The sequence below is a fragment of the Parus major genome, chromosome 12, assembly GCF_001522545.3.
Source record: "Parus major isolate Abel chromosome 12, Parus_major1.1, whole genome shotgun sequence".
Lineage (NCBI taxonomy): Eukaryota > Metazoa > Chordata > Aves > Passeriformes > Paridae > Parus > Parus major.
In genome coordinates, this window is record NC_031781.1 from 16,492,179 (window position 1) to 16,512,290 (window position 20,112).

At 42.3% G+C, this 20,112-nt stretch overlaps 1 protein-coding gene across 13 annotated transcripts in view; it reads right to left on the minus strand.

Moving 5' to 3' along the window:
- Positions 1-20,112, minus strand: part of FOXP1 (forkhead box P1) — a 373,214-nt gene that overhangs the window by 158,025 nt on the left and 195,077 nt on the right. For 10 of the 13 annotated variants that reach the window (XM_033517465.1, XM_015640593.3, XM_015640594.3 and 7 more), the window contains one exon: positions 3,057-3,238. In XM_033517465.1, the coding sequence (XP_033373356.1) occupies positions 3,057-3,227 (171 nt within the window). In that variant the 5' untranslated portion in view covers positions 3,228-3,238. Of the gene's footprint in view, positions 1-3,056; positions 3,239-11,891; positions 13,237-13,259; positions 13,542-20,112 lie in introns of those variants that run through there. The other 3 variants (XM_033517466.1, XM_015640592.3, XM_015640591.3) reach the window with 3 other exon arrangements.

Sequence of the window (20,112 nt, forward strand, 5' to 3'; positions counted from 1 at the left end):
CAGACCCCTGCCCCTTCCACCTCATCCTGACAGTCACTGCCATGAGATGCTGACCTCTGGGACCTGTGGAGTCAGCAGCAGTGGGAAGGCCACCTCTCCCACCCCCAGCAGGTGCCAAAATACTATGACAAGAAGTTCTCTTTCCCTTATACTTTGGTTCTGAGTATGATTTCCATATGCATTTCCACTTTTACCCAACTCTTCCACAGACATACCATCCCTGAAGAGTCACTTGTATTGCTTTGCCTTTCTTACTTTACCAATATAAACATCAGCTGGAGTTACTTGGCTTTATTATAAATAGCATAACTCATCCCCACATTTGCTACTCCCAGCTTAACAGTACATTTTATGAGATTGCTAATGCTAAAATAATTGAGCATCACATCACTCTCTGTCTCCTTGCATGGCAGGATCACCCTAACATGGCATGGGAAGCATAAAACTTGTCCTACAAGTCCTCCCTGTACTCACAGAAAGAGTGATCACACCATACACTTCTCCTGCAAACACATGAACATCTGTGGTGCTCCATATTTTTCCATGGTAAAATGTTTACAAGTTAGCAAACCCATTAAAACTTCCTAAAAAAACCCTGAAGTATTTCTGTTTTCCTCTCTCATACTAACTAAGCTATTAGTCCTAATAAATTCATAAATGTCACCAAAAATGTGACCCTAAATTCAGCACAGATGCTTTCACAAGCCTTTGTACATGCAGGTTTCACTGTTCTGCCATGTGATCATGGGAACACACAACTAACCACAGCAGCAAAGCTCAAACTACCCACCACCGATTTTTTTTTAATTTTTTTTTTCAGACAAAACAAGTGCCAGGTGGCAAAATGAAAAGATTTGAATGAAATGCTCTTAAGAAATAGCTGTTTAATTCAGAACTCATTCATTTGTATTGAAGGAGTGTTTTGTAGAACGCATTCTGTTAAGTGACCTGAGAGCATATGTTGTATACGGAGAAACATCTAAACATTATGCTCCATGTTGTATGTGTATCTGTAAATGCTTGCATTAGCTGTCTGAAAACAACGGGGTTTTCTTCTTTTCAGCGTTTAAAAATGTTTTCCAAACAGCAAGATTGATATTTTTATGCTAGTTCTGATTACCCTTTTATTGTTATCAGGATTTGGTTTGTTGGTTGTTTTTTTATTTAATAACTGTTTTAAACTTTGCAATCAACTTGCTTTATAAAAGATAAACTCCATGGAGAAGTTAGTCATCAAAACCAATTAACAGCAGAATTCAAACACAGAACATAAAGGTCTTTGAAGAACTTGGAGAAAAGCAAGATCCCCAACCACACTGGCTGTACTGGCAGAGGATAAATAAACTGCAAGCTAAAATGAGAGCTGTGTGAAAGCAATCCCAAGCCCGGCAGTCCTGTCCCCAGCCCTGAGCACTCAGGTCTGTGCTCTGTTTGGGGAGGGCTGGAGGACTGGGAATGAATGGGTGCCACTCCTTAATTGACAGGATGGGCAGCTGAGTGACACCAGCCGTTACATGCGAGGTGACAACATCATCTGAGACATCCTGAGCCCTCGGGATGGCTATGGAGAAGCCCTGGCACAGGGTTAGTTAGTGCTGGAGGAGCAGAGGTCTGAGCCATTCTGGTCCACAGTGTGCACATTTCTGCATGATCCCCCCTCCCTGTTTTCTCTCTGCACAAAGCCTCACTAGAAAATTCCACAGTGCTCCTATGGAAAACACAGTGTAATTAACTCATTTTGATACGAAGCCTTTTTTAAGACGAGACCTTTGCGTTGAACGTATTTTACTGTTCCACTCCTCTTCTACTGTCCTATATTAATCAAAGCTGTAACCCCTGTTGTCTTTGCACTACGAATCAGAATGTGCCCCTGGCAAAGAATGAGGGAAAAGTCAACAGGAATTAAGTTTCAGTGCAACTGTTTACTCAACTGTGGCCTGCAGTTATTGAAATTTTATCCGTGGTTTTGTGTGACTACTGCAGTAATGAATTCAGCATGGCTGTGATTTTCTCACTGATGGTATTCTCACTTCAAGTAAAAACCTGTAGGACGAAATTATTGAAAGAACCAAAGTCTGTGCATTTAGTATCATCCATTTTTCTGACTTGTTTAATTATGGCAGCTTTCTGTCTTAGATTGGCAAATGGGGTGTCCTGCTCCTCCTCAAGCCTTCACTTTGCTTTGTTTTTGAGCACAGGTTTTTTTTCTTCTCCACAACAACCTGCTAAAAAGATCACTATACACTTAAGGGAGTCTTAACCAGCTGCCAATCGCTTATTTAAAAGGTTTTAAGAATCCTTATTGCATTAGAGAAAATGAGGGTTAGGCGTTAGTGCATTCACCGTGGCTCTGCTGCAGCCTTTGTTCCCAAACACATTAATGATACATGCCCAGCACTTTGGTGTAAAATTTCCTCAGAGGGCTTCAGAATTTTATCAGGGAAAAGAAAAAGCCAAAACGTATTATGTGGATAATGTACACTGGTGAATTTGGTCACTTCCCAGAAAATACACTAATTAGAATACCAAGGCAAAACGCACAATTTGGTTCTGATTCTTCTGAGCTGAGGAACACTTACGTGGATGTATTTATTTATTTATCCTGACATTTTGCGCAGCAGATACCTCTGCAGCCTTCCTCACTAATAGAAAACATTCTGTTGATAGAGGTTGCTAGGTTATACTAAAATTTGTTGCAAAACCAAAAAGTTAACGTTAGTGTATTTTCCACCCAGTGACATATTTTGGAAACCAGTTATTTGTATACAGCAGTTCACCCAATTGCCGCCACCAGACTCAACACACTCAGGCAACGGAAGCAAGCCCTGATCTTTGGGTGTTTCCAAGGAATGATTAAAAAGGAGCCCCGGAAGAGAAGTCCAAGGTTTCCCTTTACACCAACGACTGCAATCCCCTACGGGCAAAAACGCACAGAATGTCACAGGCGAGTCCTAAAAGCATCCTCTGCCTGGCAAGTACAAAGGGTTTGGGAAGGGGGGGTTAAATCCTTCATGCTTTTCCTGTAGGTAGGAAACTTGTAATGCATCTTACAGTACCTGCTGTTGCTGGAGATGTGCTAAATCTGCAGCCCCAATTTCAACGGAAGGTGTCTCGCCGTTTGATCTCACTTCCCGCAGGCTGCACTCTAGTAAATGGTTGCCACCGCTCGCTCCATTCTGAATGGCTGAACCGTTACTTTTTGTCTCAGTCCCAGATTCTTGCATCATGACTCAAAAACCTGAAATAATTTAGGGGAGGGGAGGGGGAGAAAAAAAAAAAAAAAAAAAAAAGCAGCTGTTAAAACAGTTGCTGTATATAAGGAGACATGCCCTGTTTTAAATCCTGCCAAAACTGTAAACATATGTCATTTTCCTTCATACGATTTATCTTTCATTAATGGTTCATGCTACTAGTTTATGTTTATTTATCCATTGGTACAGCTATAATTTTAGTAAGTTAGTTCTCTTCTAAATATAGTATTATTTGCTCAACATCTTTTTTCCCTTAGAGAAAAAAAAATATTTTTGAACGAACACACAGAATCCATAATTAAATTTCTCTAGTTACATCTGGATGCTTTCCTTTGAAACGGATGAGTCATTCTTGGCAACATATGATGGACAATATCAAAAATGTGATATACACTGTGTAGGGGCACGGAGGTGAAGCAGAGCATTCACTATTTTGGTTTTCACTCATACCATGATAGTGCCAAATTAGCACCTTTTATTACTCTGAAGCAATTTAGGCTTAATCTGGGATGTGCTGAACCATCATCAGTTTTCACTTCAGGAGAACTGCTACAAATGCTCACAGAATTAGGCTTGCTGGCCACATTTTTGGCTATGGATTTGGTCTGGATTTGGATGCTCTTATGGCATTACAGTGAGGAGCCTCCTGTGTTATTTGGTTAAATATCATCTCAGCAGCCACAGCTCCCTCCAGCCAGCCCTCCCAACTGGCTCTTGGTGTCAGCCTGTCCCTGGATGCTTGAACTCTGTGTTCACCAAGAGTGTCAGTGGATCACAAACCTGCAACGAGGATGAGGACAAAGAGCCACCTCCTTACCCCAGAACCCCAGGGATTTACCCACTCTCAGAGCTAACATCAGCATTTCTGCACAGGACTCCCCACACAAAGCCCACATGCCAGTTTTCAGCTGCAAACCACTACCTCGGAGAGAATATGATGACTTGTTTTATAAGTAGTTCCACCTGCAAAGCCCCAGCTTCCAGGATTTAAATGTCATTAACCTGTCTGGCTTCCACCAGCCCACTCCTCCTCTTCCCCTCAGCCAGGGGAGATGGGGAATGGAAAGCCAAGCTGCGTGTTCCAAGCACGCTGCCCACCCCACAGCGACAACATGGACACATGAGCCAAATGCCCCTGGGCAGGGTAGTTCACCTCAGAAGGAAGATGCTTTATCTTCAAGGAAGAACCCATTTGAATTCAGTAAACCAACCACATAGATGGTAGTAGGACAGATTCAAACTTTTTGATCACATGTAAATAAATTTCATCTGGTCTATGGAAACTTGTTTCAATCTGTTTTGTTAAATCTTCAAATTATGCCAGGGGACAAAAGGGCTTGGAGACTCATTATAAAGCTTCTGTCAACTCCTCTGTGAAAGCTCCAGAGATCTAAACAAACCTAGCTTTCCCAACACCACTAGGAAATGCTTTTGGATTTTAACATGATCCTGCTCTGATACACACCAAGTATGGTGTGTTTTTCATTTTCAGCACTGTAAATAAAGCCTATAAGCATGATAACGTCTAAATAAGTGTTTACATCTAACAGGCAAGGCTGGATTACACACCAGGCAGTGACTGCATGGCACAGGTTGCTTTGGAAGAAGAGAAAGGAGTTAGAATCCACAGACAGCACCCAAGTCACTCAAGGATACACCAAGCAATTTTTATATACTACCCTGCTAAAAAAAGGATTTACCCCTTTTACCCCATGACAAATAAAGAAAGAACTGATGTTATTGTTTTCTGCTTCCACCAAAATCTAGAGTCAGGTCTCAAAATGAGAAAATAGAGCACTACATTAATTTACTCCAGCAGCAGATGAGGGCAAGGATGACCACCAGGAAAGATTGGATTAGAGGGTTAAACCCAGAGACTCATGACTTTGGCTGTTTTGGAGCATGACAGTAATGGTGGGTGGCACATCCCCACCTCACAGACCGAAGCTGATGGAGGAAGGACACACTTGAGAATTGGTGGAAGGTACCTCCAGCAGCCATTGTGGTGGAAAGAGATGCTAAAATCCATGTGCCAGAACAGTGAAGAAGTACAACTCGTTTTCCAGCACTTCTGATGCAACAAATGGGAAGTGAGAACCTGAATAAAAAAGCAGTAGGGTCAGGGGAAGCACCAAGAAAAGCTCTGACAGCAGCAAGAAGAATGTGCACCACTGAGGAGCAGATCCATCACTGCCTGATCACGATTTGTTGGCTTGCCCTTCTGAGCGCAATATCTCCAGGACACAGAAAATAATTCACAACCAAACTGGTCAAGAAATTATTTATTGTCTCTAGGACTGCAAAATGGTCCTGGAAAGAAAAAACAGTAGAAATTGCAACAATTTTTCTAACCTATAGGACTAAGAAAAAGTTGGATTATTTATTGTATTTGGTCAGAAAAAGATCATAGTTTTTGAGAACCTTTTCTATGACAAATTTCATGCTCTGTTTTACCTTTTGAAGAACCTCAGCCAGTTACCAGCTCAGCTGCACAGGGCCACAGCCCCTTCACTGGACCCTATGGATCCCACCAGAACTGGCAGCAGCTACCAAAGAAATGAGGCTGGAAACAGAGTTTGCCGAGAAACCACATTTAAACTTTCAAAAAAATATATTTTAAAAGCAGAAGTGAACATCTTTAAGCAAATTTTGCTTTAAGAACACCAATTTACAAGCAGTGAGCGTCAACATAACTTAAACTAGATGCCTGTCTAAAACAAAAGCGCTCTGTTAAAATACCTCCGATAGAAAACTGGTATTTCAAGGGAAAAAAAGATAAAACTGTTTATTCCTTCACTAAAGTCAAATGTGAGTTGACATGAATAATCACAGTTTGGTTTGATCATTAAGTGTCATGTCATGAAAAATCAACCTGTGAGAGCTTTCTGCAAGAATGATTATTATTTGTCTTTTTGAGCACACCTAAATGAGCTGAGATGATCGTACACCGAGGATGGCTGAGATAATTGTCTCTTCCCAGCAAAGAGGAGATGAACTTACAGGAGCCTATTACTGAAGTTTGTCATTCAAAATTGTGAAAGAAAAATGCAAAGCAAGGTTGACTTTATGCAACATAATTAGGTTCTGTGGGAACTGAACTGAAACTCCAGGTGAAGTATCACAAACCGTGATTCTGGTCTGAATACAACCAACACAGTGCTGGAGAAGCTGTTATGCATAATGATTTATTATAAAAAAATAATAATACTCCACAACTGCTTCCATGACAGGCAGGAGACCTGGTTCTGACTGAAGAAATTTAATGGTAGAAGAGCCCATGCCCATTTCATGTGTTCTAGAAAGCAGAATGATTCTCTTATCAATTCTGAAAAGAAAAATGCATTTTTAAAGCTTAAAATATGCGGGTTATTACCTGTGTTTCTTTTTTCTCTCTCTCTATATATAAATTCTATGATATTTCATGTTATGAAGGATACAGAATTACTCTGAATTATTAAAGGTGACACAAAATGTTTTTCCCCTATGAAGGGACCAAAGGTAGGCTGCAGTACTAACAACAGCTTGTGAAACTTTATCCTGAAATCAAGGGACACATAATAAAAGAACTGCTGTGACTTAATGTTGGCTTGGTTTAAAAATTTCAGAACAGTGATCAGTTTCTTCAGATTGCCATTTTAACCCGCATAGAACTTTTTTCTAGCTTTGATGCACAGTCAAACACAAAGTCAAAGCCCTACAGCTGGGCCCATCTCTTTGGTGAATATGTTATATTCAAGGTAATGGAGCAAAATATCACTGAAGCAAAATCAAAAGAAGGCACTCTGTCAACAGGAGGAAAACAGCTAATCATCTTCCAGATGACTTGGAGAGAAGCAGGGGACAGCCAATTTCTTAAGGACATGGTCAAAATTAAGAAAACACAGGTCAGATGTGAACTCTGCCTGAATCAAAATAATCTTTCTGATGATTCCAGTGTCGGTGTGTTTTGAGGTAAAAAAAAATAGAACCTAAAGGAATCCTAATTCTGACAAAGTTCTTTGCTAAGGCATTAAAAATAAGTCCATAAAGTCCATAACAGCGCCGAGACCAGATGCTGCCGATACACATCTCAGCTCCACTGGCCTATTAAGATGAGCAAGGTTAAGCATGGAGATTAGTAGGCAGGAGGTGGGCGCTGAAGTGTGCCACTGCTGCAATTTTGCTACCAGTATAGTTTCTGAAGACTAAGCAGCATTGTTTAATGTCAGCATGAGGGAGGATTTACTGACTGAAGCACCTGTCAGAATAAGGACCCACTCCAAGTCTGAAAGACTAAGGGACTGATATTCAGATGTCTTTAGATGCCTCACCATACATGGAGGCATCTGGTGAGGCATTTTTAAGATTCCTCAATAAGCACCAATCTGTATCTTTAAGTGTATCATCACCTTTAAAAAAAACAAAACATCCCTGGGGTCTTCTGGCCTTAAAATCCCTGTTTAAATATGCTTCTAGACTTAACAGGGACTACAGATTTACAACATAGCCTGTGTGTTTCAAAGTTTCTTAGAGGTTGATGATTATATTTCAGATGTTAGTACTTGGAGGTGTTTACAAATACATATATGCACATAAAGATCATTAGGCATTTCAATCCCCTGGGATCAGTGCTGGAGCAAAAATGTTGTCATAATACAACCCTTCTTTGCCACATTTGTGAAAGATTTTAAGCTAACAAAAAGTTCAGTCTTTATTCCTGGGCAGTTAATTAAGGTTGACCAAGTCAGGCAGAAGTAAATTAACTTGGCTGATCAATTATTTATATGAAGCAGAATAAATGCCCTTAAAGAACTTGGCCCAGCCATGAAAGGACATGTAAATTAAACACAACACAGATTTATAAAATGTATTTCTACTTTTATAGGCAGAAGAGTCAATGCTGAAATCAGTTTTAAGTGAGTGATCAAATCACATGATCTAGCCCAAATTCTCCAGCAGGCATTCTATCCATACGTGCATGGTTTACAAATAAAAGTTCTACCTATTTGTTACAAGCAGCTCCCCAAAACAGGCTCAGGAATGATTTTAGGGTGTTCATCTGTGTCATTATTAAAAAAAACCCAGAAAACTCCTAACACAATTCGGAAGAATTCCACAACAACGTAACACCGCGAAGACAGGATTTTACCTTTTGAAAATGAAATGTTCTCCGGAGTGCAATCAGCAAGGGAACACAAAGAGCAGGAGCAAAGCTGCTGCCTCCCCACAGCAGAGGGACAGACAAACACCCTGCAGCACCAGCCTGGCCCTGCTGTGATCCACAACGAGGACCCCAACAGCTTTCCCAGGAGACCCCTGCCCCACTCAAAGGTGGTCTCTTTTAGTCCCGGTATCTTTGGAGCAAGTGCCTTGCCAGGGAAAGAACCTCAGGCTCCACATCCCAGCACCGGTAGTGAATTTTTCCAGGAACATGTTTTGATGTCCCCCAGCTGATACCAAAACACCCATCTCCTCCAGCTGACACCCCATGCCTAGGCTGGCGAGGCAACCAGCAGCACCATCCTGCCATCCATGAGTTCAGTAAAAGAAAAAGGATTCACTTGTAGAAATTAAAAGCCTTGTGTAAGGTAAGGCTTGATGTGCCGTGGGGGAAGGCGTACAGATGTTCAGCTGCTCATTTACTAAATTACACCATGTCACAATTAACTGTGAATCAGCCAGCTTCACATGAGCAGCTCAAGGGCTGCCACCATGCTAAGTGCAGAAATAACGCCGGGGAGGGAAGTCCAAACTAGCCAGGTGGACCAGATGACTTTTCTTTGCCTGTGTTTGTGGTTAGCACGACTATTAGAGAGAGCTATCCCAACATATGGCATGATTTAACTAAATCAGATCATGCTGAACTCACCAGCCTTTCTCAACTTACAAACCCCTCCGCTCTCGTCATTGCAGATGGGTGAACACCCGTCATGCTTTTAGAGTTTTCAGTAGCCGTCATTTATCCTGCTGACAGGGTGTATTTTAGGTATAATTATGTACTAACTAACTATAGATCAACTGTCAGTACATTAGGGTACTTTTTGGATAAAACTTCATGCTTACCCCTTTGAAGGCCACTCGCCTACACACTACTGGTGGTTGCTGAATTGTGCAGGAGTAGGAGAAAGGAGAAGGGGATTCAAAGTGCAATTAAGGATCATCTTTAGGAATCAACCAAAATAGTAGCAAACAGAGCAAATCAGGCTTCACTGTCCTAAAAAGTGATGCTGAGTCACGTCTGACAGCGGGGTTTGGAGGAGGAGAGGCAAACCTGGAGCAAGGCAAGGGAAGGAACATGCACGGGATGTGTGGAAAGAGGAAACAAAGAGACAGCGACGAGGTGAAATCCTTTGATATTTCCTCAGCTTAAAGAGGTAATTCAATGCATTAAAATGGATCCTTGAAATTTCAAAGGATGAAACTCGCACAACAAAGATTGTCGAGAGTGCTATTTTCTAGGATTAGAACAAAAATGTATAGGGATTTGCTATATGATCTTACATCGCCGAGCAAGCCTGTACACTTGCTGTTATGCAAGCACCATCTTCCAATAGAGAATTTTCATAATTATAACAGAAAGGCGTAAATTTTCTAATGCATGGCAGTTCAAAAAGTAATCAAGAGAATGAGCCTGAGGGCTATTTTAATGTATGCAAAGCTAGTGACCCACAGTAAATGGGAGGTAGGCTTCAATGAATGCAAAGTAATGCACACATACTAAAGACCTGGTCTGATGAGGGACGGCTAAAATTAACACCCAATTAATTTCCGAATTGACAAACAAATGAAAGCCATAAATCTACTTTCTCATTAATTTTCTTGTGGTATAATTTAAAGCAGTAATATGAGGGCAAAAACTGAGCATTATCCATCATAAATATCAAAAAAGATAGCACTGTAACACCATAAATTATGCATATTACCTGTTGTTAAAAATGATTAATGTATTATCAACTTTATCGTGCACTGTATATGTCTAGACGTATCTAAAGTCTGAAATTTCATTTAGTGCTTAGGAAATAAGGGGTCCAGAAGAAATGGGATTACCCGCAGCACATCCTTGGCTCTGCCTCCTTACGCTCTCACCTCGGCTGGACTCATCCCAAGCTTTGGGAAGTGGAATTTGAGCACATGGCAGAGGTGATGTGCTGGCTTCCCCAGGAAGGGAAACAAATCACACTGCTCCTGGAGCATCCCTGCAGCCCGAGGCCCTGACACCTGGTTTACACAGGGCTGCTCCCCTGCCCTGGCCTGCTGGCACTGGGGTAGGAGCTACTTGGTGATGCAGAGCCATGGTGGGGGGGGACAGAAGTAAAAGCAAGGAGCAGGAAAATGTGAAGCTGTAACTAAATTCACTGAATGAAAAGCCCATGCTTTGCAAAAGTGGTGAAGTACAACACCTTGGCCAAAAGAAGGACACGGGCTGCCTTACCTCCTCCCTGTCGGTCATGAGGATGACCAGCCTGGCTTGTTGCCACCTGTTACACGTTTATAACCACTTGCCACCCTCAGATCTCCTGAATGGCAGTTCCTGTCTAGAAGCAGACATTCACAATTTTTAATTTATTTAACTATATGTAGTGGCACAACCGCTCTCACTGCTGGGGTGTATGGCTCAGACTGCCTGGGTTCCCTCTTTCCAGCAGCAGTGTGTTACCATCAGGGCCACAGCAACCAGAAATCATTTGGAGGCAGACCAGTCAAAGGCTGACTGATGCTCTGCAGGACCTGAAATTTAAGACTGCTGCAGTGAGGAGAAGGGAAGGGGAATCAGGAGCATAATCCCACTTGTGCCACACTGACTTATTGGGAAATCACAACCAAACAACTTAAGTTGTCAGAGAACCAGTCAGCGTAGTTATCCTTAAGGAAGTCTCTTCTGCTGAGGGTGTTGCTGACCACAATCAGTAAGAACAGAGAATAAGCATATCCAAGAAGAATTAATTGAAACAGACATTAAAAGGTTGACATTTGCTCTGTTCAAAAGAGCTGGAATTGGTCACCAAGAAAAACCAGTGCACTAGAATATACCAAGCTGTGAAGACAACAGGTCTCACTCCCTTCCATGAGGTCAGACCCAAAGCATTAAACAGACAATGGACAATTCAACTTTCCTCAAATGAGATTTCTGCATTCTCTCTTCATTTCACACACGCACACAGAAGTTACTCCCAGTCTCACCTTGGATAAACAAACCCCCTTTGCTAAGCCAGCTCTATCTCAATCTATGCCTCTCAGCTTGACAGCTATTAAATCCATATTCAGCATGAAGCTCATGCCATAGACACATAAAAGCTCTAGAGCTGGGCCACTTCCAAGTGACTGGCAAATATGATGTAATCATTTACATACCATCATCGGCAGAGTGAGGTTCCTTCCTCTCTCTTGGGGAGAGCTGTCTTTCAGCAGTAAGCTTGACAGAAATCATCCTTACCATCACCAGGATCACCGTTTAGTGGAAGGAAAGGAATGGCGAGTGGCCAAAAAAACCCCCAAGCCCAACCAGAAGCCACAGTTCAGTGTACCATGCGACTCTGTGACTGCTCCCACATGGACACAAGCACCAGAGGAGTGACTCCTCCAGAAGGAAGGGCAGCACAGTGAGGTGCAGGGTTCCCTCGGTGCTGGCCCCGTGGTTGGTGTCCCTGGGGAGGTACCCACCTGCTCATCCCAGCCCAGGCATCACAGCAGCGTGGGGCTCCCTGCCGTTCTGAGCAGAACAGGAACAGAAACTGCAGAGCTGTTCTCACAGCCAGGACTTATTTGTTTGCATGCACACTGCTCTGAGCTTGCATCACAAACTCTTGCAGTCTGCCTCACAGAAAAACAGGTGACTGTTCAACCAAATAAAAGACCAAAGTTGCATTTAGTAAATACAGTCAGTTTGCGCCAGACAGCAGCAGCACTGCTACAAGATAACACAAAACCTCTACCAAGTGCTGGCTGTAGATGAATTAGACTCCCACCCTCCATGCACATCTCCATTAAAGCATAGCTAAACTCTCTAGCAGCCTCCAGAAGTCGAAAACCACCTCAAAGCCAGGTGCAACACTAACAATTCTGCACAATGCCATTTTCACTTCACCATTTTCACTTTGTTCAAGGTAGCAAAGGCTTGATTCATGGCAGTACCATGAGTCAATTAATGACCAGCTTGTCCACTTACACTTCAGGTACCTCCTGCTCCCTTCCAGCAGCCCAAATGAGCAGTATGTTTGGATCACTGATGTAAACTAAGGAATATAGTGGATCACATTTTTATGCATATTTTGTTGTCTTCTTTTCCAAGGGATGAAAAGGACAATTATTTAATTTTATCCTTTTTATGAATGTGTATCCAAGATGTCTTAATAAATGAATTTGCATATAAAGGAGCAGACAACCCCTTCACATTTTAATAAATTAATTCACATATGCAGGAATAGGCAACACCTTCACACAAAAAGAGTTAACATTTCTTTCTCAAGGTCACTCAAAGAGGGTTTACTCCCTTTGTGTGAAAAGCCCTAGCCATTTACTGTTAGTGCTAACAGGTCCTGCCTGGCATTTGAAATCCAAGCCCCACTCAGAAACAAAAACAAACAATAATTTTGAAAAACAAAGATGGTGTGAGCGAGTTTTTCTTGCTCGTTTTCAAAACAACCCAAAAGCAACAACTACCAGGATGGTTCTCTTTAATTAGGACTCCCAGAAACCAAAGAACAAACAGGCAGCAGAGAGAAATTAGCAGATGTAAACGCAGTTTTCCAGTTATAAAAAGAAGAAAAGCAGCTCCGTCATCTCACTCGCAGGAGGAGGAGCAATAAAGCGCGCTTTCAAATTTCCTATTTTCTCTCCATTCAAACGGCTCTGCTTCTAAAACAGATTTTCCTCAGATCTCCTCAGAAGTAAAACGGAAAGCTTTGCCTTTTCCAACTCCATCGAGAGCACGCGCATCAATTAAAATCCGACATGAGAAAAGAGGGAAACCGAAAAGCTCCCACCCAAACGCTGACATAGAACACAAGGCTGTACTTTTGGGGTGATTACCTGGTTCATAGCCCTATACCTTTTTCCTAGACCTTCTACCTCCTTGTTTGCTCCATGCAGGATTTTCTAGCCATCAGCCGTCTACCGCTGTGCTAGTCGTCTTGCAGGAGTGCTCTCTCCCTTCTGAAAAAAGCAAACAACTGGATAGATATCATTACACTAAGGAAATCTCTTGGAAAAACCAAACAACTCGCTAATCTTTCTAGCCCCTTCACCCAAGTTAAAGATAAGCAAAGCAAACCAAAGTGAGTTTCAGCCACATTCCAGGGACAAGCTCCCCTTTTTCTCCTTTATCAAAATCCCAGCATTTAAAGGTTTTTTTCCAGACCTTGCAGGATAAACTGCTGCTCACACCCGCAAACAAAGCAATATTTGTTTAATAACTGATTGCTGCCATGGGTACAGTAAACAAGGGGCCCAGCATTTGTGTTTATGAACAAACACATCATCTTGCAAGAGCAATTTAACATTAACCAGGTGGAATAATCAACAGATTTCATAGGTGACACTCGGGGCAGGACTAATGTAAACAGAGCAGGGAGGAGAAAGGGGCCACTCTTAGGGAATCAAGGTTGAGGCAAATGCATTACAGAGTAAACAGCTGGGAAGAACTCAAGACAAACAAATAGTCATTCTTCTGACATTTTGAGAAGCAGAAAGGTTGTACGTTACATGCATCAGCTGCTGACCACCATGAAATCAAACCAGTTGGGGACCAGGCCTTCTTGTTTACACAGTGCCATGTTTGCTTATAAACAACAATTTGCTGTTACCAACCTCGCATTACTCATTGCATAAACGAGCAGATCAAGTGAAATCCTGTTAACTCTTCTGTGGATTGAGGGTTTTTTCCTCCCCTTCAACAACAACAAACAAAAAAGCTTTTGCAGTCTTGCTGTGTAACCTCAAGACAACAGGCAGCAGGGGAAAATACAGAGCTGTGCATCTGTTCCGATAAAGGGGAAAGAAAGGAGTTGAAAACACTTGAAAGTGTTTCACAAAACAAGATTTACCAGCCAAACCACTGATGTGAAAGATCCATTTGCATTAAAAAAAAAAAAAAAAAATCAAAACCCAGAAAAGCAACAACTGCAAAAGGTGGGGTGCAAAATTTTCATTTCACTCCTAGAACAAACAAGCAAAACAACAGCTTTCGACACAGCCTGACCCACCCAGCACAACCATGGACACGTGTCATTTACACACACACCCATGGCCATGCCAGGGCCCTGAAGCAGCCATGAAGCCATGGTTCAGCCCTCTTCCCCCTCCTCTCTCTCTCTCCCACCCTCAGCCCCCTTGCCTCTGCCTCCCATCACCATTCTCTGATCTTTGTAGATCTCCTCAGCTCCTCTTTGTTAACTCAGAAGCCCCCTGGATGTCTTCTTGTAGCCAAAACCTCTGGCTCCCAACTGCTCCCCATCCAACATCCCTCTCTTGGCTCCAAGGCTTTGTGACTTTAGTCCTTAAGGTGCTCAGGATACCCAAATTCCCTGGGTCTGCCACCTTCCAGAAAGCCTTTCCTTCCCCATCTCTCATTCCTGTAACACTCATGAAATTTCCTATCACAGTATTTGTCCAGGGAGGTTTCTCTAAGTTGTCTACCCTGAACACAGATTTCAGAAAGATCTGAAGTATGGGGAGGGAAGATGGATGGTCCTAATGGTAGAGGTTAATCCAGGGCTCTGGGTTACATTCTTGCCCTGACACAATCCCTGCATGGGACCTCCATGGGTCTCTTCATCCCTCTCCTATGCGAAATAAACCCTTTAAGATGTTGTACCAGTCAGGTGGGGTTAGTGGATGTAGTTGTGGGCTATACCACAGGTCCTTTTTCCTCCCAGCTTCACCATTGTCCCTCCCTGGTTCATCCCTACCTTCAGATGAGCACCAGCATCACCGCCAAGCACTGAGGAAAATCATCTCAGTCTCAAATGTATGAAGCATCCAAGGTCACAGCTGGCCCTGGCACTAATCTCCCCTCCCTTGCCATTTCATGTGCAAACAGCATGATGGCCAGAAGCCTCCCCCCTCATCATTTTTTTTACAAGTTTTAGAATATTTGTTACTTTTTTTCACAGCACAATCCTGGACATCCACAGCTGGCCAAGACCCTTCATTTTCTTTTTCAGAAAATATTTAGCCTTTTGTTGTAGTAAAAAAAAAAAAAAAAAAAAAAAAGGTTCAAAAACCATGAAATCAGTACAACCTACTAATAAGACAGGTATTTAAATAAAACCCAAATGCAGTATTGTTCAGGCAACTGCCTATTTTTTAATACATCAGGTTGACAGCATAATAGCAGGCAGGATGAAAGGTGCGACTCGAGGACGGGGTTGGCGTCCGCACACCAGGAAAACAGAAGTGCTGCCCCATTTCCTGTGCTGCAGCAGAGTATTTCTGATGTCTGGGGCTGCCAGGGACTTAACTCTGAATTAATGATTACACACAATACCCTCCTTTCTCCCCTCCCTGCAGGACAGCGAGGGCCAGCCTCACCGAATGACTGTGGGCAGGCAGGCACGGGTCACGGGGGATTTAGATATTTCACAGCAGCTTCAAAAATTTAGACACTGCAACCTGAAGGCTTCTGAAAACATCAAGCTTCACATAAAAGTCCTGATATTTCCCTACTTGAGACAACTGCTCTCACCTCAGCCGCGCTGCCTCTTCCATGCTCCTTTTCCAGCACGTAAAATCACAGTTTATTCAGTACAAAGTAACTACACCATGATAAAAACTATAAGCATATCATTCAAATGCTTTATTGGTCAAATAGATGGATGCTTTTATTAGTCCAACCTTTTTTGTAATGGAGTGCCACTGATGACCCAGTGTTAGCCTCATTCCCTGCTATTAATCACACTTCTAAGAGCTCATTTTGCTTTAAAATCTTAAGAAATTGCTATAATTTAAAGACATGGTGTCTACATAATGGGAAATGCTTCACAGATTGTATCATTCCATATAATACAGAATTTTTATGGCAATGCTGACCACGATACCAAGGTATTACAAAACTTGAATAAAATATTTTATGAAGAAAATCTAAATGTAAACTTCCTTTTGCATTTGTGGTTTGCCACATCCATAATGTTTTAATCACAGCCTTTTGGGAGTTGCAGTTTTCAACTGCATGTGGCTTACATAGATTAACACTACAAAAACACTCCCTGAACAAATATAAACAGAACAAAACAAAATTATATGAAAATTAAGTAAAATACAAGGATGGTCCATGAGAGAAAGACTGTTCAAGCTGTACTTTCACAATTTTTACACAAGACATTTATCCTTTTGTCAACTATATTATCTTCCTCCTTTTTTTGCACAGGGAAAACAGATGCTGTTTACTGTGAAAAACTTTTACGACAAAGTGGAAGCATCTTACGAATTTACCTACATAGAGAATTAAATTAATATAATGATGGTCCTAACCCATATTATTAAAATGTACTTTGCAAAATGTTTTGACAATGTTGACTGCTGCAGGAGGGAAAACACATTTAAGACAATTTCAGCCAAATGCAGAAGCAGAAGCCTTTCATTTTTCAAATGCAAAGTAAAAAGCATCTTTAAACACCTTCTCATGAAAGAAAATGCAGTGCAATTATGTTATATGGCACACACAAAAGCATGTTCTTTTCCTCAGTTCTCTAACAAGATATTAGTACCTCTTGGCCTTAGGAATATTATGTGTAAATCACATCATATTCATAGTGTCTGAATTAATTATAATAGGAGCTGGAGAGAAATGTTAACTTTCCAGGTTGTTGCTAAGGATTAGCCCTTGTTTACAATTCTGTATTTATAGAACAAGAAAAATTTGTCAAATGAAGGGCAAAGAGGAAAGTAAGAACGCAAATTTAGCTTTGATTTCAAAACAAATCAGATCTTGCAACCATTCCCTGAGAAGAAAACCACAGTTTTTAATGTGAAGATGCAAATGAGTCTCAGAATATAAAAATGTTTTATAATTCTGTGCATTCAACACTACTAGATGTTATTTAAAGAATTTATGTTAACATTTCTCATCCTCGCTCAGCAAGTCCGGGATGCTGCAAACAGCATCTATTTAAAATGGATCATGTTGCTGAGGGGCACGGGGTAGCTCAGGAGGATGACACAGAAGGGAGCAGGGTGTTTGGTCCCCTGGCACCAGGCTGGGATTCATGGACTACTCCAAAGGGGTTAACAAGGCAGTGGGAAGGAGGAACAAGCCCCTTGCCTTGAATAAGAACAACACTGGCTACATGGAGATGTGCAGATCCATCCCGAGGGAAAGTCAGGACTCTCAAAACCACTGCAAAGGACACATTTGGTCTTCCCAAATGCAGTGAATCTGTGAGGTGAATGAACACCTTAAGAGAAAGGCGCTCAGGAACCCAAGAAAGTTCCTTCATGCCAGACATGGCACTTTCTGAGAGCCCTGTGAGCCACAGCATCCTGTGTGGATGGCTGAAGGCTCCAAGTCCGCGGGATGGGTCCCAGTGAGCAGAGAGCCAAAGCTGGGCAGGGACTTGCAGGTCTCGGGCACCTTGGCAGAACTGGTCAGGGAAGTCTGTACTGCTCGCTGCTCTGAGGATAAAGAAAGCACTTCGGCCTCCAGCACTTTCATTTCTCTGCACAAACAAAGGCACACCCACTACAATTAAATTGCAAAACCCTTTTCATTAGGACTCCTTGTTTTCACACACTTCAAGCCTCCCAAGACCTGCAGTCCCTCTCATGCTCCCATCAGTGTGTGCTTGTGTGTGGAAAACTAAGCAAGGGCTCTTTAGTGGTTTCAGTTTATGGAGAAGCAAATGGAAAATTGTTTTTTCCCCTTAAAAAAACCCTGTAACCACCAACTTCTGAGCAGGGTGACTTGCAAAAATGCTGAGCATCCACAATGGAGAGCATCTGACCCCCCTCAAGAATAAGGCCCATAACACAATATAAAAAATGCACTTAGCTAAGCTTTTGTGGAAACACAGATCGACTCTTCTCCTTGCCCTGTCCAAGGGCTGTGGCTCTCAGATTACAGCAAGGACAGCACAATGCATCAGGGAAACCAAATGTGTCTGTGCACACTGGTGTGTAAGCTAACACACAAACACACACACAAATGTGCTATCCAAGCACCCAGCACGACAGTTCACATCAGCCAGAACAGAATAAGCGGGACAGAAGAGCTGCCTTCATCCCCAGTTTTCTCTTGATGTTTCCTTTCCCAGGAATAGCTCCAGTTTCGGTCCAGAGAAAGGATTTCACCCCATCACATTTCTGTGCAGGAGATGTGTACATGCAGCACATGTTCCTCAACAGCCACACACATGGATCCCAAGCACCCAAAAATACAGTTGGTCCTCTCCACACTGGCCCAATAGAGAAGCGGGAAAAGAAGCGTGAATTTTTTTCACCTCAAAATTTCATCCTGTGCCTGAGAAAACTCCCTAAAAAAGCTCTGTCGAAACCAATTTGATTCTAACTCCCCCAAAAAAGCACATATGCCTACTTTTGAGTCAGGATGCAGGAAGTTGGGCTCTTAATCCCTCTTCTGCATTCACCCATGGCTAAGGAGCAATGCCCACCTCTAACCCACCATCAGCCATGGCTGGGAGAGGGAGAGGTAACATCAGAGAGAATCTGCAGGACACCAAGTGAGCCTCTCCAGCTTGTCTTGGCCAAGGACAGTGAACAATTATGAGAACTCCTGTGGCTGCCCATGCCTTTTCCATGTGTGATGCCAATGGAACAGAAAGCCTCCCAGCAGACAGCACTGTGGCCCCATGACCTCTCCAGAACCAGCTGTTCACTCCTGGGCTGGGAGGATCCTTCACTGCCAAGCTCGGCAGAGGTTGCTCCAGGAAATGGCCTTTCTGGTGCTGAACCCCCGGCAGCATGTGGAGGCCGTTTACAACCAGAAATGAGTGTTTAATGTTCAAAATCTGCACAGAAGACTGTATTTGAACATCTCCAGCCACATGCAGGTGCATGGTCCCACAGATGTGCTGGCTCCTGAACACTAGAGCTAAGGCATGTGGCTTCCTGCTCCAAGGGCTTGTGAAAGAGAAGGATACACTCTATTTACAGCCTATTCCAGACAAGACTATTCAATGTCAGGATGTGCCGTAAGAGGGTAATTTGCACCCTAAACTGGATTGTACGATACCACAGTCACAGACCGTATGATCTCTTCCTTTGGATTAAAACTGTTTGCACAAGTCAAAGCAGAACAAGGAGAGTAACAAAACATACAGTGTATTTTGTTCTCCGCTGCAGCCACATATTTCAACTGCCTCAGCCGAATTCTTAGAGTAAACACAGCTTTAAAAGAAAATAACTTGAATAAAGAGCTTCTGGAAAGTTCTGACTGATTATGCATGCAAGAATTCTGCTACTGCTTCCTCCCATCATCTGAAAAATAAACCAAACACCCAACTTCCACAACTATCTACAAAAGTGCTATTTTTCTGAAACATGTTACAATACTATCTAAGGTCTGCAAGTTATAATGAATGCATCTTGTTTTGCAAAATACACAGAGGAGCTCAATTAAATGAACAACTGCAAAGGAAATAGAGCTGATAAAGGAATTAATGCTCTGTGTGCCAGATCATAACATAACATCTAGGATAACAAAGCCATGTCAAACATGCAACCGCTGAAGACTTTAAAAAATGAAATAACAAAGTTAAACCCCAAAATATTTAAGCACACGAAATCAGGATGTGCAAAAGCTATTTTCAATAACTGACAGGGGAGCATGGGCAGCAACAAACAGATCTCTTGCAGCCATTACTTCAAGACTTACTAAACACATAAGAAGACGGATTGTTTTGTAAATGACCACCTGCTCCGCTGGCGATCC